This window comes from Diabrotica undecimpunctata, chromosome 4 (genome assembly GCF_040954645.1).
Source record: "Diabrotica undecimpunctata isolate CICGRU chromosome 4, icDiaUnde3, whole genome shotgun sequence".
Lineage (NCBI taxonomy): Eukaryota > Metazoa > Arthropoda > Insecta > Coleoptera > Chrysomelidae > Diabrotica > Diabrotica undecimpunctata.
In genome coordinates, this window is record NC_092806.1 from 110297267 (window position 1) to 110322678 (window position 25412).

Genomic DNA, 25412 nt, shown 5'->3' on the forward strand with positions numbered 1-25412 from the left:
CAAAAGATAGCTGAAAAAAAATGAAACTTCTTCAAACCAACCATCTTTCTTATTATCAAAATTTCCCTGGGCGTATGCTTAGCAATGTCTACAAGATATACTAGTATTGTGCTCAACTTGTCAAAAGAGGTTAGTGCGAATCAAACGGACCAGCTGTAACTCTGGGAGTACCAAAGGCTGCAGTATGTCGGGATTTAGAGGACTGGATCCGAGAAAGTCATAAGTGATATTGAGAGAGAATCGTAAAACAAACATATGGACAAACACTGGTATATTTAAGGTATCCAAGCAAAAGACCTGTACAAACTTGTACAGGGTACAAAAATTCTGGACTGAGTGTAGGAAACAAGAGTGGGCAGCAAACACAATAAGCTAACGGACATCTTTTGAATCACATGGGGCCCAGGGAGAAAAATATGTAAACTATTGGTACACAAAATACCGCAAGAAATAGCTAAAAACAGTAATTTGGCAACGGAGAGTAGACAGTATCTAGACGATACCTATCATTCTTTCAATTATAGTATCATTCCGAATAGCCTTCTAAAGAACATAAAACAGCTTGGTCTTAGCGACAATTTTATAACAACACCATGTGATATGTTCATACATATCAGGTCATATGACTTATATAAAATATATTTAAATAATAGGAAAGACAAAGAAGAAATACAATAGAAAGGTCCATCTATACTATGAGTAAATGAATAAATTTTGGAAAAGGCGTATTTTTAGATAGAAGTGTACTCTAAACATCACATTAAATTCGGATAGTAGATTTTTATTGACTAAAATATAGTAGAAGCCTCTAAATGGCATTATTCGAGATAAACGTAAAAGAACATTTGGCTTTATGTACCTCTTTCATTTTGATATTCGAATAAACTGCAATAACGCTAATAAATACTAATTGGGATGTATTATACCTATTGGAAATACAAGCATTCCATAAATAAAATGTTTAAAAAGATAATTCTATTCCTGTACATCGGGGAATCTCAATAAAAAGCTTTATTTTTATTTTTTTTACAAACCCGGTTATTAAATTTACACTGCAAAAATTAGAGGTTAGAAAAAAAATTATACGTAAATTAAATACTAAAAACTTCATGTTGTAAATTTTTGTAAGGTTGTATTAATTCATAACACATTTTGGTGTTAACCATAACTGATCTACAGGGGTAAACTATTTACTCACAGCAAGGAACTCGCCGATATATATGTATAAGAAATAACTGGACCGTATAGGTTAACTGAAAGTAGTTTACTTGATAAACAAGGAAATATCATAATCAATAAACAAGAAAAACGAAAATATATTGAGAAACTGTTTAATGACGAAAGAACAGAAATAGAAATCGAAAATATATCGATAAACAAAAACATAACCTTCGATGAAATGAAAAGAGCTATGCAACTATCAAAGAATGAGAAAGCAACTAATCCAGAAGTTCTCCGCGAAATAATCAAACTACTCGACGATAAAGGCAAACTTTCTCTTCTAACCCTCTTCAATATAATATACGAAACAGGGCATGGTTACTGTTAACATTTATAATGATACCGAAAAAAATAAACGCTAAACAATGTACTGATCATTGCACTATCAATCTATTGAGTCATGTACTAAAAATTTTCTTAAGAATACTGCACTCGAGAATTTACAACAAAATACAACTGTAGAAGTACAACTAAGCGGAACACAGTTTGATTTCAGGAACAACCTTGGAACCAGAGAAGCATTATTCAGTTTTCATGTCATGTATATATGTGTTTTATCGACTTGCAAAAGGCTTTTGTCCTGGTACTCACGACAAACTGATAGGTCTTTAAACACGTGGGAATTGATGACCAAGACCTCCGTATTATCAAAAATTTGATTTTCATGAATGTGTAAACACGAATTGGTCAACCAGAATACGACAAAAGCAGTGGAGATACGACGTGGAGTAAGGCAAAGGTGTATTTTATCGCCTCTACTTTTTAATATCTACTCCGAATTTCCTTTCAAAGAAGCCTTAGATGAAGATGCAGGCATTAAAATCAACGGGATTATTGTCAACAATCTCAGAAACAAATGCAAACAAAAAAATAGAGGCCTTTGAGATGTGGATTTACGGACGAATATTGCGGATAAGTTGGGTTAATCCAATAAAAAATGAAATAGTTTTACACCGAATGAAAAAGAGCACAGAAATAATAAAAACAATAAAAATTTGAAAGTTACAATATTTCGGCCTTGTAATGACACATCCAGAGAGGTATAACCTTCTACATCTCATAATACAGAGCAAGATCGCCGGAAGAAAAGACCCAGGCTGAAGAAGAACATCCTGGCTCCGAAATGTCCGAGAATCGTATCAAGAGACATCCGCGAATCTGTTTCGAGTTGGTGTAAACTCAAGTAAAGCTCAGTTGCAAATTTGGAAATGTTCACTACTTTACTTTTTTCTGTTCATAGCAGTTGATCTAGAATTTGCAATGTCTGCTCATTGTGCATCATATTTACATGCCTCTTAATACTTTCTATATACAATAAAGAATTTTTGAAGTACTGCTTCATCTGTCTTCAAAAATTTGACAGACAGAGACATGATTTTGAACATTGATAACTCGCTCACTCGCTCATGGATAACCACAATCTCTTAAAAATCCGTGCACACGGTAGTAGCAAATGTTTTTTCAGGAATTAACATCGAAGTACCTATTTCTAAATACACGGTGATTACAAATAGTAATATTTAAGTCAATTTTTTAAATTAAAAACCATGGTAAAATGGTGATTTTGAATGAAACACTCATTATTTGATTAGCGATCAGAAATCGATTTACTTTAAATTTTTATTGTTAGGGTTTATAATTTTAATAAATATTAAGGTTAATAAATTATACTTTCATGTTGACGATATCAAGATAAAACACATGATTTTTTTATACAGGTAAAAAGAAAATTAATTTTAGGTGCTACAAAAAATACCTCCCTATTATTCGAATGAGATTAATCCCAATATATTACTTACTTGTTCTGAAGCTATGTATTTTCTTATGACATCTTAATGCATTTTTTTATTGGAAATAAACTTATTTAAATTAAAATTATTCTTAATAAAAATAGTAAATTACTTACCTATGACGGGTGCAACAAAAGCATTGTAAAAACCTTCCATATATTTCCGAACAAAAAACAGCCTGAGGGCATAAGTAAGAACTTTATTTAAGATTTATTTAACTTACAGTTTATTTAAACCTAAAATTTCTAGCGCGATTTGTGTTTATATTCTTCGGCAATTTAAAGAAGTCCCAAAAAGCATACATGAAAGATCGCTGAAAGAAAATGGCCATGCTCTAAGAGCGTTTTGAGAATTTCTTTATTTGCAGTCGCAGGAATATTTGCTATTTCCTGCGACAGGCAGGAATGTGCGTGTCGCAGGATTGTTCCTGATATATTAGCAGTTATTTTGAAAATACGAGCATTTGGTTTGCAGATGCCAAATTAAAAAAAAATAATAAAACCGTGTCTTGATAAGGTCTAATGTTAATTGTTTATATCATTCTGTTTATATCAATCAAATAATACGATTAACAGCAAAGTTTAACAGTTTGCAAATGCATATTTTTGTCATGTCAACCATTATTTTTGAATTTAACTGTCGGTATTAACTTACAATTATAAAAATTATAAGTATTAAGTAATGGTATAGGGAACCCTAATTTTGTTTGAAAGACAGTTGATCATATCTTCTAGTGTTGCCCAAAATCGGTCTTGGTCTTGTTCTTGCGTTTTCGCAAGACCAAGACCAAGACCGCCTAATTTTAGCAAGACCAAGACCAAGACTGACTGTGCAAGATTTAAGCAAGAACAAGACTAAGCCTGCGAGACTCTTGCGTCTTGCAGTTAGGACTCAGTGTCGTTTTGAGAGTATAGTAGATCGTGTATATGCTTAAAGACTCTATGAGACGTAAAAAAATATGTAATTAAAATTTGAAAAACTGGACTTATGCGTATTACGAACAATACTATAAACATACATACCGAATTAAAATATTCTTTAAAAAACAAATTTGACACGTGCTCAGAGGTGATAATTACAATGTAAAAATAAAACATTTTGTAGGTACATTCTTTTCTCATTCAAAGTAGATATCTCCTTAATTTAAAATAACTTCTTTTGATTATCATTGCTTTTTTACCTATTCTTTATTTTTTCAAGTTAGTTTTTTATATAAAAGTAGAGTTAAGATTGTTAACAACATTTATGTTGCTTTAATAAAAGGATTATAGTTGGTTATCTTATCACCTAAAGAATCTATGCCCTGGATATTTGCATGTGGACTTTTTGCCAGATACCAATCTTTTTTAAAATTTCCATTTCATATATGGTGGGGGGTCCATCAATCCCTTTCTAGGCAGAAAATGTTCTTTAAAATACAGTCAAGTTTATGTCATTAATTTATTTTTTTTTCGTATTTTAAACATGTTTTAGCACGTGTAAGCTTACTAAATGCAGACGTTTATTAAGAAATAGATTCACTTTCCTGGAGCAGGAAAGTTAATCTATTTCTTAATAAACGTTAAGTGTTACAGCATAGCCAAGGATTGCTTAGATCGTGGCTTCAAACCCTACCCGGTGTCAGTTTTTTAGACATTTATTAATTTGGTTGGTCTTTATTATGGCTATGTTAATTCAAGCTTAAAATGTACTTGCTCTGTTACGTTGTTCTAAGATTTAAAGTAACGTTTAATAAATAGCAATAGGCTAATGGGTAACTGCAAGACTTGCAAGAATCTTGCTGCAAGACCAAGACCAAGACCGGGAGTGCAATATCAAGACCAAGGCCAAGACCAGGTGTATTGGCGCTAGACCAAGACCAAGACTGTCTAAGTCTCGTCTTGTTCTTGCACTTGGGCAACACTAATATCTTCTTTCGATAAAATCATAAAATACAGGATAAATCATTTAAAAATTTTGATTTTTATTGAAATAAAAAATTACATATAATTTTTAAGAACAATGTATTCAAAAAGATATAAATAGTAAATTCTTGAAAAAACGTTACCTACTTTTTGTGTAAATATATTTTTAAGATATTGTGTTTGTAATTACGAGAGTTATCAATGTTCAAATATTACCTCCTGTCAAAATTTTTGTGTTGATTTTCAAAATCAACAACTAAAAAAAAAGTATGAACTTTTAATATAATGTGCCTGTGGTGGCCTTATAGGTGCCTTATATGGTAACCTGTCCATAATTCTTCGCAGAATCTAAAAATACAATAATATACGTGGTATTTTAATAAAATATAATACAAGTTAATGGGTTTCAGCTTAAACATAAATGACTAGAGAGCTGCAAATATTTAAACAATAATTATATCAATTACAGTTATATGCAAGTACCTACACGTTTTCAGATTTTAATTACGATAAAATGTTATAACCCCCCAAAAAAAATGTTCCGCTAATTTTGCGGAACCACTAGTAAAAGTGTTTTTGTTCCTTAAATTTTTTCAGTATTTTATGTTAATGATATTCCACGTCTATACGATTAATGCATTCCTTTGTATAACTTTAGCTATCCTGTATTTTAAAATACGCTCCTGTTAATAACCGAAGAGTCTCAATTTATTCGAACAACGTTGCCAAATTACATTTTCTAGAAAATATTCTAACCACATTATATTGCTATGAAATCCATGAATATATGACGGTAATCTTTTCTATCTAATTTATGGGGTAGGTCAATGTTGAAACTCGATATTTAATACGTAACATGTGTAGACCCAGATTACAGAAACATAGGGGAGACAGAAAACCGAATTGTGAAAACCAGCAGTTTCAGGATTCAGTTTGTGAAATTTCGCATGTAGAATATTTTGAGATTTCTATATTAGTAAATACAAAATTAAATATAATGTTTACATGGGATTAAGCCACAATTGATTGTAATGAAAATTACATTTTTAACTGTTATTTGACGTTTCGATTTCCACTTCGGTCAGATATCGTGTTCAAAAAATATTATTTTAAAACTTTAACAAAAAAACTGTTAAGCGAGTTCTGTTTTTCAAAACTGATGGATGATTTACTCGGCCTCGATCTTGTAAGCAATAGCCATGCTGTTGTGCTCGGTGACGTAGAATCGGAGGTGAAAAAACATACAGAAAGCCAATAGGGCAGCAGAATGTCTAAACAACACAATATGGAGGAGAAAAAACACATTAGGATGGAAACAAAAACAAGAATTTACAAAGCGGTTAAGATAAAAAATTATATACACGACAGAAACGAGTTATACATTCAAAACATAAAAGATGCTAGAGACAACAGAAATGCGAATACGAAGGTGAATCACGGGAAATAAGGAATCTAAAAAGAAGTGACGAAATTAGAACATCATGCAAGGTAGAACAGATACTGAGTGTAAAGGCGAGTGGATACTGAATATTAAGAGAGAATAAAACGATCATATAGGCAGAATGACAGACGAGAGGATAGTTAAGATAGCAAGAGACAAATCGTCGCTGGGGATAAGAAGTGGAAACCACCACCGTAAAGATGGGAAGACAACATAAAGACACAATCGAAAAAAAAACAGAAACAAGCATTAATTGCATAATAAGAAGATAGAAGAAGACGACGAGAAAGAAGGAGAAGACTTAAAAAAATATATTTTTTAATTGTGATATTCACTCACACCATACAAATGTATAGTTATTCAACTTCAAGAGCAGACCATATTTTTACCATTAAGTGTTCCACATACACTAAGCGTCAATTCTAAAATTATTAATGCTATATGCAGTTTCTTAAAGATTCTGTAATATTTATTTAAATTAACTTGTTAATGTTATATCATGTTAGGATATAATGTTTTCATTAAATTAAGAATGTTTATGCGAAAAATGTCCTAATTCCATCTTCTGTTTTAAACATAGGCAGAATCATATTAAAATTCAATAGTGTCGACTCACACTGTATAATGTTCCAACTGTATTCTTTAAACGTGTGAACTTTGTTCAGACATAATATTACGATTTTGTAATACATTTAAATGAAAACAATAGTACAATTATTATTTAACAAAGATTTCCTCAAAATAGTTGATAAAAAGTACCCGAAATAACCTCTAAGATATTGTAAATTACGCGTACATACTAATGTATATTGTTATAAAAACAAATACCGTATTGATAAAGGTGACCTCCGGGGCTAAATTTTATCGATACTACAAGGAGGGAATGCTAATGAGAGTTTTATTCGGCATGCATTTGGATTTTTTGGGTTATTGATGGAATATAGCCATAAATAGGTTTTTGAAAAGACACTACTAAAATATAGATATATAGATATAGATATATGAATAAGAATATAGTAATAGATAAGAAACTCATACACTTTCATACACATAGTTTCAAAAGTTATGCATCACCCCTCGTGTTCACGATTTTTACACTTTTGTAATTCTATATCATTATCACATATTTAATATGCCTTTTTCATACAAAAATCACGTTTTTTAGTTTTTTTAGTTTATTTAAATACCCATTTATTTGAGCTGGTTTTGTCAAGGTGTAAACACTTGAAAAATTGATTCTGGTAAAATCTGTGAAAACGTGATTTATAATAAATCGAAATTTAATTTCTGAGTTGGACCATGCAAAAATGAAGAAGACCGTTTACAGCGGTTAGTGACTGACAGAGTTGGTATTTCTCAGAGTGGAGAGTGATGCCTGACGGATATGGAATAGGTTTCTGGAGACAAATTCGATAGAATATGAGCTTGCTCATACCCGAGTTACCAATGAGCAACAGAAAAGATATATCAGAATGTCCATTCAGAGAATTCTTCTATGTCTGCACCAACCCTCCAAATAGACTTCAGGCACTCTACAGAAGTCATAGTACCGTTGGCTACAACAAGAAGAAACATTTTAGAGTCAGGTTTGGGGAGTCGTCGACCAATAAGAGTTCCTCAGCTACAACCTAGATATTTGTGGCAACAGCCTTAGTGGTCTTAAAGAGCACATACAGCTTCCTGGATAGTTTTGGAATTTTGTGCTTTTTTAGACTAAACCAGAATCTGTTTAAATATTGATAGTCGGCGAATTCGTGTTTGACAAGAGCTGCACAACTAGCTCACACCAGTCTCTTACTTCCTTTCGCTGGTGGCAGTGTTAGGTTTTGGGCACGCCAGGTGGATGGACAGAACTAACATTTATTGACGGGACTCTTGAACAGGACAATGGTACATCACACGAATTTTAGAGCTTCATGTGAGACAATTGTGTATTTATGGATGATAATGCTCGCCCAACTAGGACTCAAACGGTTAATGACTATCTTGAGACTATTCGTTGACTATTATTCGAGACTGTTAGAGACTATTATTGAGTATTCACCGTTTTTAGTGGTCTGCGATCTATCCAGACATGAATCCCATTGAACATACATAAGGTGTGCTTTCCAGAGCTGTTCATGACCGAAGGAATCCTCCTAGAGTTCATTATAAATTTACAATTGCCTGTAGAGAAAAATGGGAGAATCTACTATAGGAAATTATTGATCGACTTCTTAGTAGTATTAGAGCTCGAATCTAGGCTTACATCGATGCCCTTAGTGGAAATACACGATATTAAAATTGTGAAATACATTTTAATTAGAAATAAATTTTTTAGTTTTTGATTTTAATTTATTGAAAAATAAAACAGTACCTATCTCTTTTAATACAAAAAATTTCTATCAACGTTATGATATTTTTTATAAATTATCTATAACAGAAGTTTCTGAAAATAGTTAACAATGGCGAAAATTTTGAGTGATGCATAACTTTTGAAACTATGTGTATTTTGTATTACTGATAGTAACAGAAGTTGCTATGAAGAAAATAACGTTGTTGATTGTAACACTAAAAACATTAAATTAAACTATGAATAAAAATTGACTTGCTAAACATTTCTGAACATGTTTCACTTTACTTTTCACTTTTAATATTTACTTCTGGAAATTACTAAGTATAGATCAAGATATGAGAAATATGAAAATACGTGCTTGGCGGAGGAAGGCGATGGATAGGGACGACTGGAAAAAAATTCTTGGGGAGGCTAGGACCCACACAGGGTTGTAAAGCCAAAATGATGATGAATTACAAAATAATTTTCCCAAATTTGTATATACTTCAGGAACTAACTTCTAAAGATATTTTTTTATTTTTTATTATATTTTTATTTTTATACCAAGCTGAGGGCTCTTTGTAGTATAATCTGACGAATAAAATCAATAAGCAGTTCGATTCTAATTTAAATTATTACATATATAGTTGTCATTTTAAGAACCATAGTGATGTTTCTATAGGTACTCTGCTTTTGCACTAATTATTTTCACTTCACAACTCGAAGGGTTTGATTCTCTTGCTTCTTATAAGCTTTCTTTCTATATCTGTGTTGTCGAGGAGTTGGATGACCTTCATTTTCACATGTTGAAGTTGACGTTGTTGGTATCTGCTGGCACCTTAGATAAGGAAATAGAGAGAACAGGTAACACTCATTTAATAAACCTTCGAAAAGTGAAGCCAGTTTCCATGACCGCCATGTTTTGGTGCCTGTATGTTGCCCATTACTACCTTTCGCAGGGTTACCAGTTCTACTGATTTTTTAGTAGATCTATTGATTTCAACTTCAATTTACTGATTACTGAAACACTATATCGATCTACTAAACATGTAATGATAAAATAATGTTGAAAAAGTGATCATTATGTCAGTGTTCAATTATAAATTTTGAACAAAATCTATTTATTGATATATATCCATTATTCTCAATCTACTGAAGAAATTAAATAAGTTTATAGCAACCTTTCTGGTGCCGGTTTAGCTTCAGTCAATTTTATACGATTACGCATCCCTTCTCTTTCCTTGTCTAAGGCTGTCACATTTGGCTATGATTTGTTTCACTCTCTTTATCTTTAAATCTCGGTGGTTACAATTGTTTTTTACGTACCAGGGACCATCAACGCTGCTCCTTACTGTCCTGTTCTGAAACCTCTGTATTACTTCAATATTGTTTTTCCTAGCGCATTCCCATAGCTCGACTTTATTTGATAAACTAATTTGGTGTTATTTTTGTTTGCGTAAAATAGGAATAAAAAAAGTAACGAAATATGTATTTAAGAAACAGCAATTTCATTATCAAACAATTTAATCAATACAATATACACTAATTAAGACCGAAAAAATTATTTCCAAAGGATGAAGGAGAAAAGAATACCCAATTAAAACCTAATGTGGAAACCTACAGGCTATAAAAAAGGGGATAACTAGAAAAAGCTGGGTTGAAGAAATTCGATAGGGTGCAAGTTGGAAGAAAACCAGTGGATGGAGAGAGAAATGTGGCGATTCGGCATCGGAAAACGGCAGCAAAATATATGATATATTTGGGATACAGTTATTCATTATTTCTTATCCAGAATTAAAATAATTATAAGATTTGGAGTTAACTGAACTAACGTAAGTGGTAAATAAAGAAGCGGAAAATAAAAACGTTAAACGTGCAAAAAATCATTTGGAGAAAATGAACAAACAATAAATTATTTATCAGTATTGCCAATGAAAACGTTGTCCACAACCATGTAAATAAACAATATAACCTAAAGAATAAAATGCATATACATTTTACAACGTTCAACTAGCTGCTCATTGAGGTCTAATACATAATTCAACCTTCAACATTTGTATATTGCTGATAAACTTGAGACTCTTTTAAATTCCGTTAATTAACGAGTATTTTCCATAATCGCCATTTTAATTTCTTTCTGTTTGAATTTTATGATACATATTCATATCTTCCTGACAGAGTCATAAACTATTTACGTTTAATTGCCTTCTTAATTAAATTTATATTACATTTCAATATTCTTAATCAAATAAAATTATTTTTGTTACACCTGTTCTACAGAGATTCCAAGATGTCAAATTGTTATAAGCTATGGTTGTTTAATTCAACTGGGTGTTCACTTACATATGTAATATAAGTTCAAGAACGAGCATGGTAATTATGTAAATGGTTTGTTTCAGAAGAGAATTTGAATGAGAATTTCCAACACCTCCGCAAAGTTGCCTTCTTCATCGACTGCCAAGCCGCAATCCTCGCCCTGTCGACAAATCGATACACCGACTGTGCCAAAACAATATCTTGCCGCGTCCAACTATCGAACTTGATGGAAAAAGGGTGGCTGATTACTCTACAATGGAAAGCGGCGGATGAACTTGCAAAAGAAGGCACTACTCTTCCACAGTCCCCTAGCTTCCAATCGTACACATCAGCAAAGTCCACCATTAAAAGAGGAATCAAAGCGAAGATAAAAGAGCAGCAAATACAAGCCGGTGCTGGAAAATCTTGGGCCCACCTAATAGAGTCACCAATCCCTCGCAACTTGCCGAGACCCATTAGTGTAGCCGTGTTCAGAACAACTACGGGGCATGACTACCTGGCCTCCCATCTACATCGCATCGGCGTCCGCGAAAATGACAACTGTCCACTATGTGATCAGCCCCAGATGGATGCTGCTCACCTTCCAGAGTGCCCAGCCCTGAAAATAGACCCACCCGAGGAGGATGAAGATCGCTTACGAAAAACGGCTCGTCTATACTGGTCAGCGCACCACCAAATGGCTAACATGCCAAGGGTGGGCGTTGGTTAGTAAGTAAGTAAGTAAGTAGTTGTTTCAGAAATCAGCAGACACCAGTTAAGTGCCAAAATTTTTAAAAACGAGTTTATGGCCGAATATTGTTCTAACGTGTTTTAGTGCTGAAACAAGTTAAGTCTCGCTTAGTGTTGATTGTTCATTGGAAAACTTAGCTTTATTGCGAAAAGCAGTCAAGCGCCGTCACAGTTGGTTATATACTTGAAGCAACAGACAGATAGTATCTTCTAAATGTGCCTATCTGCTAGAGATGTTGGCGACCACATTGTCCCATCTTATTCTATTCACAGCAGCTCGAAATAGATCAGTTGACGTTAGACCAATCCACTTCCTAAGATTGGCCAGCCAGGATATACGTCTACGTCCAGGGCCTCTCTTAACCTCAATCTTGCCTTGTAGGATCAACTGTAGAAGTTGGTATTTATTATTACGCATGATGTGACCGAAGTAAGCCAATTTTCTGTTCTTCAAGGTGTTAATAATTTGTTTGTCTTTTCTCAGCCTCTGGAGAATAGTTATATTATTTTTGTGATGTATATATGAGACCCTCAACATATGTCGGTAGCACCACATTTCAAATGTCTTTAATCGTTTTATGGCATCTTCTGTAAGGCTCCAGCTTTCCACTCCATAGAGGAGGACTAGTATACGTAAGACAAAGTATACTTAGGTAGTATACGTAAACTCATCACCAATTAGCATAATTGCCCTTGTAGATAGTATAAATTCATCACCGCCGTAAAACCAGCGATTTTAAAATAGACCCGGAGAGATTTGCAAACTGATCACTGGCCTACCTGCATCCTGTGGAAGGTAAATGGTTGCACACCGCTAAGGTTTGGCAATTTGAAAGAATAATCTGTCTGAAAAATAAGTCCGAATGCTAATAAAATAACTAAGTTGGAGACTATTTCAGATATATCTGGAAATAGCACATGCTTACAAATATTTTCATTAAAAAGTTCACTATTAAAAACCTATGTAGCTAAATTTTTAAATCTGAAATGCGTTTAGATTGGCAGATACCCGATATAAATATATCAGGTAAATTTTAAAGCAATTCGCTTAAAATAATTTCTGAATTTATTAGATTACCAAGTAAACCAGACATGTAAAAGGTAACAGGCAATCTTCTGCATTAGAAATCAGTGCCTTGCGGCAAAAATGCTGATGATGAGTTTACCTATCTGCGGTGATGAGTTTACCGATCTCCAAGGGATGCCATTCTGCTGTATCTCGTAGGGTCTAATAATTTTATGGAGGCTATAAAGTGATGAGTTCGTACGGGTACACGTAAACTCATCACCAATTACCATAAATACCCTCGTACATAGTACAAACTCATCACCGCCATAAAAGTAGGGTTTTCAAAATAGACCCTAAGAGATTGGTAAATTGATCACTGGCGTACCTGCACCCCGGATCAGGTATAGACCATAAAATCCTCGCAAACGGCTAGTTTCTGGTAATTTCACAGAATAATCCAAATCCAGATGTCTTAAATGCAACAGCAATTTATTGGTTTTTATTTTAGAATTCCACAAAATTCTATTAATAGCTACCTAAAATCATGCGAAAAGAAAAAATTCTCTTCATTTGCCCTTGTTTCTTCAACATGGATAGTGAACTGCTAATTGATTACGTTCTAAGCGAACGCGGACAAAAAATTATGGTTATCAATAATTTCAAATTTCAATTGAGAAGAAATTTCAAAAGAAAAAGAAAACATGAAAGATTTTAAAAAAATCGAATTGCCTTTTGTGGACTTGTGCGACGAAAGGGTGTAAGGCTAAATGTCATACAACTGGTGAGTAGAAATTTTATACCGTTTTTGTTTAGTTGTTTCGCACTGGTTTTTGCGAATCATCCTGATCAAACAGAAAAAAATCAGCGCAATTAAGTTCTTTAAGTTAACTGTATAAGATGTTTCTTGTAGGCAACGCATAATATTACTTTGTTGCTGTAAATTACCTTTTCTGACATTACGTTTTGATTTCTAATTAAATTGTTAAAATCACATTGTTATATATATATATATATATATATATATATATATATATATATATATATATATATATATATATATATATATATAGGGTATCCAATTAAGTCGGCACCATATGTGAAACCTTTTTATTTTTAGTTTTATGAATTTTGTTAAATTGCTTTTAAAAGCACTATAGTTGTGGGATCTTTGTACAAGTCATTAAAAGATAAAGTACAGGAAACTGTACTTAAGCATTTTGGTCCATTCTGTCACAATAAATGCATTGCTTATTGCTTTAAATTTAAAAATTTCCGCCAATGATGCCATAAAATGTAAAGCTTTGCACGTGTCAAGAATTAAATTTTCCTTCGACTTATATGCACTAATAGCACACTCAAGTTTTTAACTTTTTCTATTTTTTAGATATTTTATATTTACTAACTGTCCAAAATCGTGTATTATTTTTAAGATAGTCAAATAACGCCAAAACGGTAAGATTTAGACCGAATGTATGCTTAACAAATTATCTCGAGAATTCAATAAGAAATATAAAATGCAATGAAAGTCAAATAACGAAGTTAAGGACTACCTCCGATATAAACAAAAATAGCAGATGTTGACAAATATTTTCATTTTAAAGTTCACTATCGAAATCCTATGCAACTAAATTTTTAGATCTCAAAACCATTTAGATTGGCAGATACGTCTAATAGGTAACACCGTCAGACATATTAATTACTCAGTTAAATTTTAAAGCAACTTGCTTAAAATAATGTCTGAATTTATTAAATTATCACATAAACGAGAAGTATGACAGGTAAGAGGCAATCTTTCGCATTATAAACCAGGTAAAAATCCCGGTGATGAATTTACCTATCTGCGGTGATGAGTTTACCAATGTCCAAAGGATGCCGGTGATCAGTTTACTATATCTCCGAGGGTCTAATAATTTTATGGGGGGCTATAGTGATGAGTTCGTACACGTCCGAAATATACCAGCGGAGTATGAACACCGGTAGCAAAGTTTTATGAAAAACTTTAAGAAGAAAAACAAAACAGATAATGAAAAAGCTAAAGGCAAATATAAGAAATATGCAACGTTTAAAACAAACAAAAAACTGTTCTTTCGAGATAGCGAATACTAAAAATGATGTTGAAAAAGACGATCTTATAAAAATAACTACTTATAAAAAGATAAACAAAAAATCCAATTAAGTGCTGCAGGAAACCGGCTGAAATACGTAATTAAGTAAATGGAAACAAACAAAAAAGTATATAAAGATAGGAAATTACGTAAAAAAAAATAAAGAAATAGAAACCTATAAATTACATTATAGAATGAAAACAATAAAATAGAAATAATCATTGTTAAAATCTAAATGACCTGACGACGGATCTGTCGTCTTTGTAACGACGCAAGCATAGCTTGGCGACAGCTTGTCGCTAAGGGAAGATAAGTAAGAAGTCCCGTTACTTCTTAACGGAAAGATGGTAAAACCAACCCTCCTCCGGCAAACGGCAAAAGCATTCTGTTTCAATTCATCGAAGTAACAACATGTAGCATAATATTATAATATTAATATATTTGTAATATTTTTTATTTTCATTACAAACAATTAAGTTTTTTCATATTATAACGTTTACATAGAAGTATTAAATAGTTTAATTTACGGTCTTGTGTTCCTTACTAAAACCACGGGAAGTCCAAATAATATTTAGCAACAAGTAACTGGAAGAATTCAAGATTTCCGTTTTCCACTGAACAGTTACACAACATACTGGTCCTTCGATTTGGATGCTTGCTGCTTTGGAAATACGAAATATCAAAGGTTAGTGCTTTTCCTTTTACCTTTATTTCATTTTTTACATTTTCACATGAGATTTACATTTGATTTGTTTCAATTCGGTGGAAAACTACTTCTATCTTAATTGTTTGTTATTACTCACTATTTTGTACAACATACGAAACATTTATTTGATTATTTTACCTGGTGTAAACGCGGTGGTGTACTATTACAGGGTTTTATTCCTTATTTTACATTTAAAAATAACTAATTTGATTTGTTTTTAAATAATTTCTGCATTCTTACACTACATCACTGAACATATATATTTTTACGTCCTATTTGGATGTATTTACTATAATTTGCTATAATTTACACTTTTGGGTTCTATAACCAATACGGTTCGTCATTTGCGTAATCGTAATCACACCTTATCGTCATTTCTACATCCTTTCTGGATATATTTGACATATTTTCTTAATTTACAACTTCTGGGTACTATTTACCAACCGATTCGGCTTTCCAACGATTCGGGCACGCTTTATAACTAAATAAAGCTACATCTAAATCACTTTAATCATTTACACATTTTCTGTGCTATTTTATTACAGCAATTTTATTATTTTATATTTTTTAAGCACAAAAAATTTACATTTAGTTACATTTTCATTTAACACACAAGTTATAATACTTAACATTGTACCTTACTTATTTTACATTTAATAAATTTACTTGTCACTATGGCTGAAGCTGCTGATAATGCTAAAATTAAACGCACTTCAATTAAGGGCACTTTAACTCGTTTCTCGAATTATTTTAACTCTGTCAAAGAGTTACCTGCAACTGAAATTAACTTTAGGGATTTACAGTTACGCCTTGAGAAAGTTGAGAAGCTCTATGACGATTTTGATAATGTTCAATCAATTATTGAGGCTGCTGACCCAAACTATACTACAAATGCATCCACTATTCATGACAAGGAACGAGCATCTTTTGAAAATCCATTCTTTTCTATCACTGGCCTAGCTAGAGAACTTCTTGCCAAACTTTCGACTCCTCCTGCTGGTCAGATATTCCAATCATCTACACCTTCCACAAGTGAAGGTAACATTTCTCAACAAAATATACGTTTACCTACCATTAATTTACCTTCGTTTGAAGGCGACTACGACACCTGGTTATTTTTTCGAGACACTTTCAACTCTATCATCCACACAAATTCCGAACTTTCGAACATACAAAAATTTCACTATTTGAGACTATCCTTAAAGGGCATTGCTGCAGATACAATACGCAATTTAGATATTTCTGATGCAACATATGCCACAGCATGGTCACTTTTAAGGGAAAGGTTTGAAAATAAACCACTTCTGGTTAATAACCACATCAAAAAGCTCTTCAATTTACCCAACATTTCTAGAAACTCACATAATGATTTGCGAGCCTTATTAGACGGTTTACAACGACATCTACGATCTCTTGAATCTTTACAAATAGACATTACAGGTTGGGATCCTCTTATTATCTACTTAGTCACTACAAAATTGGACAACACATCTCACCGCGAATGGGAACAATCGTTGAAAGATAACGCTACAAATTTACCCACATTAAATGAGCTCACAGAATTCTTAAAAGGAAAATGTAGAGTTCTGGAATCTCTTAATAATCACGATGATAAACTCCGCACCAAAGCAAAATCTTTTGTATCTACGAACAATAACAGCAACACTTTAAATTGTTCATTATGTTCACAAAATCATCTTATTTATTCGTGTCCTAATTTTAGCAAATTACAGCCAACCTCTCGCTTAAACGAAGCAAAACGTTTAAAACTTTGCATCAATTGTTTACGTTCTGGACATCCTACTAAAAACTGCAAATCTTCTGGCTGTCGCAAATGTGGCAAACCTCATCATACGCTTTTGCATTTTCATAATTCTATTCAGAACACTCCAAATTTGGAAGCATCATCTTCTCAAACACCTTCTAATCAAACTACAAACTCCTTAACAACTCACAACCATTTTGCTAGTTCGTCGCAAATTTTACTGTCTACTGTTTTAATTAAGGTCTTTGACTCCAAAGGTAACATGCATGAAGCTCGTGCACTGTTGGACAGTGGTTCGGAAAGTAATTTTATTACTCAACGGTTACTTAATACTTTAAAATTACCCACAACTGCAATTGATTTTTCTGTCTATGGCATAAATCAAACAAATTCTGTGGTTCATCTTAAAACTTCTCTTACCTTCAAATCAAATACAATCAACTTTACACGTACAATTTCTTGTTTAGTGATGCCTGAAATAACTGGAAGACTGCCTTCAGTCACACTAAACAGGGAATCTCTAAACATTCCCTCTAATGTTACATTAGCCGATCCACACTTTAACGTTTCGTCTCCTATAGACATTTTAATCGGTGCAGACACATTTTGGGATCTCTTATGCGTTGGTCAAATTAAGCTATCACATGGTCAACCAACTTTACACAAAACCAAGCTTGGCTGGATTGTATCCGGTCCTATACCTTTTCTTTCTCGTAACAAAACAAATTGTCACTTTTCTAGCAACAGAAATCTCGAAAATCAGTTACAGAAATTCTGGGAACTTGAAGAATTTCCAAGAACCAAGTTCTTTTCTGAAGAAGAACTTCAATGTGAGAAACACTTTAAAGAAACTACTTCCTTTGATTCTACAGGCAGATTCATTGTCTCTCTTCCTTTAAAGTTACCTCTATCAAATCTTGGTAATTCAGAGATTTCAGCTACCAAACGTTTTTTCTCTTTGGAAAAGAAATTAAACTCTAACCCAACTTTGAAAGCAGATTACATTCAATTCATCAGTGAATACTCATCATTAAATCATATGTCTAAACTTCCTCCAAATTTAGTATCTCATCCAGACTTCTTTCTTCCTCATCATTGCGTTTACAAAGGTAACAAGATTCGTGTCGTATTTGACGGATCTGCTAAAACTGACACTGGCTTTTCGTTGAACGATATACTTATGGTAGGTCCTACACTACAAGACGATCTTTTTACTATTATTTTACGTTTTCGAAAACACAAATTTGCTTTAACTGCTGATATCGTTAAAATGTATCGACAAATTCTTATAAAGGAAAATCAGCGTTGTTTACAAAAAATATTGTGGCGATCTGATCCAAATTCATCTATTGAGACTTATACTCTAAATACTGTGACTTATGGCACTGCTTCCGCCAGCTTTTTAGCAACGCGATGTGTGCAAGAAGTAGCTCACATTTACTCTGACAAATTTCCTGATATTTCGTCTATCATTTTACGCGATTTTTACGTGGACGATCTCCATACCGGTGCTTCCACCTTAGACGAACTTAAACGCATTCAATCTTTAACCACTGAATTACTTTCAAAACATGGCTTTCATTTAAGTAAATGGAAATCAAATTCAACCGAATTAAAAATCGATAATATAGATAACACTCCTTTGGACATAGGTTCCAATGAAACTGTCAAAACATTGGGTCTCTTTTGGAATCCCAAATTAGACGTTTTCTTCTTTAATGTTCAACCTACTGCAAACAATTCTAGGATTACTAAGAGACACATTCTTTCTGCAATTTCGAAGATATTTGATCCTCTTGGTCTCTTAGCAGCAGTTACAATAACCGCTAAGATCATTCTACAAGACTTATGGCGTCTAAAAATTTCCTGGGATGAAGTTGTACCCATGGATATTCATACAAAATGGTCAAATTATCAATCCCAATTAGTCAATCTTAATAAATTACAATTCCCTAGATATATTACTGTTTCAAATTTTACATCCATACAATTACATGGATTTTCCGATGCGTCTACTGCAGCATATGGTGCTTGTATTTTTATTCGTTCCTTAGATGCTCAAGGAAATATAAGTTGTTATTTACTCTGTGCCAAAACCAGGGTAGCTCCTTTGAAACATATTCTTACAGTTCCCCGACTTGAACTTTCTGGAGCCCTACTCTTATCTGAATTGGTGGACAAAGTAAAGCAATCACTACAAATTAATTTTGATGAAATTGTTTATTGGTGTGATTCCAACATTGTTCTAGCATGGATCAATACATCTCCCAACTTGTTAAAACCTTTCGTTGCGAACAGGATTTCACAGATTCAATCGTTGACTAATTCTAATTCCTGGAGATATATAAACACACAGGAAAATCCTGCAGATTTATTATCACGTGGTATTTCACCTACGGCACTACAAAATTCCGATCTATGGTTTCATGGCCCTCCATGGCTTTTATTATCTGAAAATTTATGGCCTCATCAACCCTTCAAACAGGTTAAAATTCCTGAACTTCGATCTTCTGTTAATCTATCCGTAAGAATTTGCATGAATCTCGACATTATTTACAAAATTTCTTCCTTAACTAAATTACAACGAATTGTAGCCTACATATTACGTTTCTGCAAAAATTCCAGGCTAACCATGCCAGAAAGAACCTTCACCAATTTAACATGTGAAGAAATTGCCTGTTCTCTGATTTGTCTTATTCGCATTGTGCAAAATCAGTCTTTTTCTGATGATTTCACACATCTCAAAAAGCATGGCAAGGTCGATCATAAAAGCAAACTTCTCACCCTGAATCCTTTTCTTGATCAAGATGACATAATTCGAGTTGGTGGAAGAATTCACAACGCTGACATCTCATACGAGAGAAAGCATCCCATCGTAATTCCACAAAAACATCATTTTACAGACATACTTGTACGGCATGAACACATGAAATTACAGCATGCTGGTCCACAGCTACTTTTATCTTCCTTGCGAGAGAAATATTGGCCTCTCAATGGACGCTATGTCGTTAGAAAGGTTGTGAGAAACTGCATCACATGTTTCAAGGCAGCTCCAAAACTCGAAACTTATTTAATGGGTAATCTACCTTCTTCACGTCTTACTCCTTCACGACCCTTTACCCACTCGGGACTTGATTATGCTGGACCTTTTCTTTTAAAGGACCGTCTTACGAGGAACTACAAGACTATTAAGGGTTATGTAGCACTTTTTATTTGTCTGGCCACAAAGGCTATACACTTGGAGGTTGTGAGTAGTCTGACTACGGAATGCTTTATAGCAGCTTTAAGACGCTTTACTTCTCGACGGGGTAAATGCGCTTCTATTCTTTCCGATAACGGGAGCACATTTAAAGGTGCCAACAATGAACTTTCCAACTTTCTCAAAACTAACAATTCTGCCATACATGACAGACTCTCTTCTGAGGGTATCGATTGGAAATTCATTCCGCCGCGTTCACCTCATTTTGGTGGTATCTGGGAAGCAGGGGTAAAATCGGTAAAATACCATCTTAAACGAGTAATTAGCAATACGGTTCTCTCCTATGAGGAGTTTTCCACTGTTATGATTCAAATTGAAGCAATTCTCAATTCCAGACCTCTTTTTCCTATGTCTAATGACCCCTCAGACCTACTTCCTCTCACACCTGCACATTTTCTGGTTGGATCACCTCTCACATCAGTTCCTGACCGCAATCTGTTAGATGTTATGGAAAACAGGTTGAGCAGATTTCAAAGGGTGCAGCAAATGGTGCAATGTTATTGGACACGATGGTCCAAAGAATACGTCTCTTCTCTTCAGCAACGCGTCAAGTGGAAGAAACAATGCAGTTCCCTTCTCAAGATTGGTTCCCTAGTACTTGTTAAAGAAGATGGACTGGAACCTCTTAGATGGACCTTAGGTAGAGTAACTGACATCCATGCCGGCAGTGACGGAATTGTGCGTAGTGTAACGCTAAAAACAAACTCTGGCGTATACAAACGTCCGGTTGTGAAGTTATGTGTACTACCGAACGAAAATCAACTTTAGTTTTTCATATTGACTTTTGGACATTATATATTTGAGTTTTTTGAACCCCCTTATGGCGTTCAAAGGGGGCGGCTTATGTTAAAATCTAAATGACCTGACGACGGATCTGTCGTCTTTGTAACGACGCAAGCATAGCTTGGCGACAGCTTGTCGCTAAGGGAAGATAAGTAAGAAGTCCCGTTACTTCTTAACGGAAAGATGGTAAAACCAACCCTCCTCCGGCAAACGGCAAAAGCATTCTGTTTCAATTCATCGAAGTAACAACATGTAGCATAATATTATAATATTAATATATTTGTAATATTTTTTATTTTCATTACAAACAATTAAGTTTTTTCATATTATAACGTTTACATAGAAGTATTAAATAGTTTAATTTACGGTCTTGTGTTCCTTACTAAAACCACGGGAAGTCCAAATAATATTTAGCAACAAGTAACTGGAAGAATTCAAGATTTCCGTTTTCCACTGAACAGTTACACAACAATCATTTTCCCATCTATTCTACGAAGAAAACGCGACAAGAATGACATGACTTAGATAAACCACATGAAGAATTATTATTATAAATAGGACAAAAGAACCTATACAATAATAAAAAACATAAATAAAACGTTTAAAAGCATTAAATGCAAAATTAACAGTTCAGTTCACAAGACTGAATCACTCACTTAATCCCCAAATAACGTACATTTTGATTTCGAAACGATTAATTGGCTCCTATTTAAATAAATTGATTCAAATGTGGAATGGGACGATGTTTCAGTTTGATTAAAAATTTGGACGTCCATGATAATAAAAAGGCCTATTAAAGGCTCGTAAAAGAACAAGTTGGAATGTATTCTTCTTCATTCTTCGTAATTAGGAATAATACCGGTTTTTTTCGATTGTGAAAACGCATTTTGACGGTAAGGTTGATACCCCTTGGACATTAATGGTATTGGGCTGTTCATTAAAAAATGTTTCACTTCTTGCTGGGTGATAGAAAACGAAAGAAACTGTTATCTGTATTTCGTCATCTAAAGTAATAATTATGTAGCAACAGAATATCAAAACCTAGTTTAAAATAATTCCTAATATAATATTATTATTTATAAAAACTAATACTCGTGCTTTGACATTATAATTATTTTCTTTCCATATTTTCTATACCCAACTACAAACCTTCGATGTAAGGCTCATTATTGTTATCTACATCTACATAGATTTAATTACATGGTATTTTTCGACTAAGTGCTCATTCTTGAAGCTCACGTATATGGAATAAGATTAAACGTTTAGTTTCAATAATTTCAATTAAGATACTATCTAAACACCATATTCTGTCATGTAATGTAAAGCTATCTATTCTTATGGAAATGATAGCTTGCAAAAAATGAGCCAAAGCATTACGCGACAATTAAAAGTAATAACAACGACTTACGACTCCAAAATCTATAGAAAGTAAATAAGAAAATGATATACAGGCATGGAAAAAATATCTGACTATAGGGCATTAAGACAACGCAACTAACTGAGAAAAAATATTATATAGACTTGTATGTCCGAGAGATTAACATGTAACCACATGTCTGTGATAGACCCCTAAGCACTATGGGCAGTCTTGTCTGTACATTGTTGGCCAAAGAAAGTTTATTTTTTAGATGATCTGTCTGTCTGTTTAGAATGCCACGTTAACAAAACCAGAAATCAATCTAATGCGTGTTAAAAACAAGCTCGTATGTCGATACTAATTTCATACTATATTCGGTCTCTCTCTGTTAGCAAAACAACCTCATACTGTTCTTTTCGCACTAATTATGCGTACAATATGCGGCTGTCATATTACCACAACTGTATTTTACAAGACCCTAAACGATGGTACAGTAGGCGGTATAGTAGACTAGCGCGAAGCTTCATACTTTTTTTCGAAGCGTTTTCTGTGTTTTTAAAATTTAGACAATATTTTTAAAAATAAATAAAGTAATTTTATTATTTATATTTTAACAAAATTAATATGTTTGCTTCTAACGCCACCTGCTAACGAATTAACAAAGCATCTGCTATTTACTTTTGACAGACTTGTCAAATTCAGGAAAATATTAAATTAATAATAAAATATAAATAAATATCATTTGATAGTAAATTTATTTATTATATAAACTAAATAAGATTTTTAAAAATAATAATTGTATTTATATGAAATTATTTTAAAACGAGAAATGTCAAAAAATATTTAATCAAATGATTAATGTTGTTATAAATTAGGTGACATACATGACTATTAAATTTTGATAATCGTTACGAATCGAATCTTTTATTGGCAGATATTCTTTTAATTTTTTGCTTCTCTTTTAATTTAAACCTACTTAGAATAAATATATGATGACTAGAAACGAATTGATCAAGAGTAGTGAATAGATGTGAAGAACCGCTATGTCGTGACGCTAGCCATGACGCCTTCTCGTGGCTATAGTTCCGTGACGCTCGTCTCAGTATTTTACTATAGAGAAAAAAATAATACAACGCAAGTATAAAGGCTTCGCCCCAAAAATAATTACACTTTTTAATCTTTAAATTTCTGAATGCACCAATACATAATTTTGTACGTGTTTTTATACAATTTTTATACTGGGTTTTTCAATTTTCTTTTTAGCATCTGCCTTCCAGTGTAACCTCCCCAAGGCAGCGATACCCAAGTGGTCGATTATGATCGACCGGTCAATTTCGACAGCTTCGGGAGTCGATCACGAAAGAATTCAAATAAAAATTAATCAGGTGTGGTTCGTGGTGCCTCGTTGAAATATTGCAGACTTCTGAGGCAAGGCGACCGCGCGACGTTCGACGAATGTCACTGATTCTTCTTGAATGTCTCGTTTCATATATATTTGCGGCGACCGCGACGGAGCATTATGTCAGACTTTATTAAATGCAAAAGACTTATATGTTTTGTATATACTTATGACCAATGAATTAATTGAAAAGAAAAGTATTTTAAAAGTAAAATTAAAGACAGTCAAGATTTCCTTTCACGCAAAAATAGTCTATGTATCTGTTGAGTGTTTCGAAACTATTTTACGTATTTTAAAAGTGTGTAAAATATTTAATTCCTAGCTGAGAGCTTTCGGCTTACAAAGCCATCGTCAAAGCTATGGTCAAAATTTAAAAATACCACTACGAAAGATGAGAGGAGATACGAAAGACCACTACTATTGGTCAAAAAATACAAATTTTTTTCTTGAAAAGGTAAAAAACTTTTCGAGAAACTTTTTTTAAAAAACGAAAGTACTAAAAATACTTAAACAAGACAGCGCATTAAAAGACTCCATAAAAACATTTTAACAAGTTTTACGAGTGCAAGCACCCAATCATCTGGTTAGAGTTGTCAGACCTGTCGTCTCAACTCTATCCAGATCTCTATCCAGCAACCTGTCGTTTGCCAAATTTATTGGCTTCTTAATGGTGGCTCTTCGGAGAGAATAGTCAGTTTTACTCTCATTTATTAGTTCTCTTATGTAGTCATTAATTGCCTTTTATTTGCCTAATTTCACTGTAAGTCCCTTGCAGCATTACTTCATTTAGTTTTATCAAATAGAGCTCTACAGCTACAGCACTGTCAACTCCTGTGGGTCTAGATTTAGGATAATAATTGCCGTTAGTTTTGGGGTGAGTTCAGGTAAATTATTCTATGCAGTTTGTTGGATTCTTATAAACAATGAATGAAATAGAGATAAGTAATGTTGAGATATTACTTACACAATCTAAAGAAAACACAGATTTTTTTAAATCGTTTAGTACGGCGATTAATAATAAAAAATTGAACATAATTCTCGAAAAAAAGGAAAGATTAAAATTCCAAAAGAGAAGACCATTATAACAAAATTTAATTTATAAGGGCCTATTCTATGTATAGTTTAACAACCAAATTATCACGTACTACCTCGTCCTAAGTTTCCTGTAAAAACAAAAACAAGAAACAACTTAAAGAATTGTAATCACGCTAAAACACTTTTTAAATATGGGTCTTTTTATCTAGTACAACTGTATATTACGAAACTAAATATATTAATTAAATCTCCATTTGCAGACATTTGGAAATAATTATC

At 33.2% G+C, this 25412-nt stretch overlaps 2 protein-coding genes across 2 annotated transcripts in view; one reads left to right on the forward strand and one right to left on the reverse strand.

Annotated features, from left to right (window-relative positions):
* Sox102F (transcription factor Sox102F) overlaps positions 1–25412 on the reverse strand; it is a 445538-nt gene that overhangs the window by 376583 nt on the left and 43543 nt on the right. The gene's annotated exons all lie outside the window — the stretch shown is intronic.
* LOC140438893 (uncharacterized) lies at positions 16210–21327 on the forward strand. The gene has a single exon (XM_072528530.1). The coding sequence runs from the start codon at positions 16210–16212 to the stop codon at positions 21325–21327; it is 5118 nt and encodes a 1705-aa protein (XP_072384631.1).

Coding starts and splice junctions, on each gene's coding strand:
- LOC140438893 (XM_072528530.1), top strand. CDS start 16,210: ATGGCTGAAGCTGCTGATAATGCTAAAATTAAACGCACTTCAATTAAG.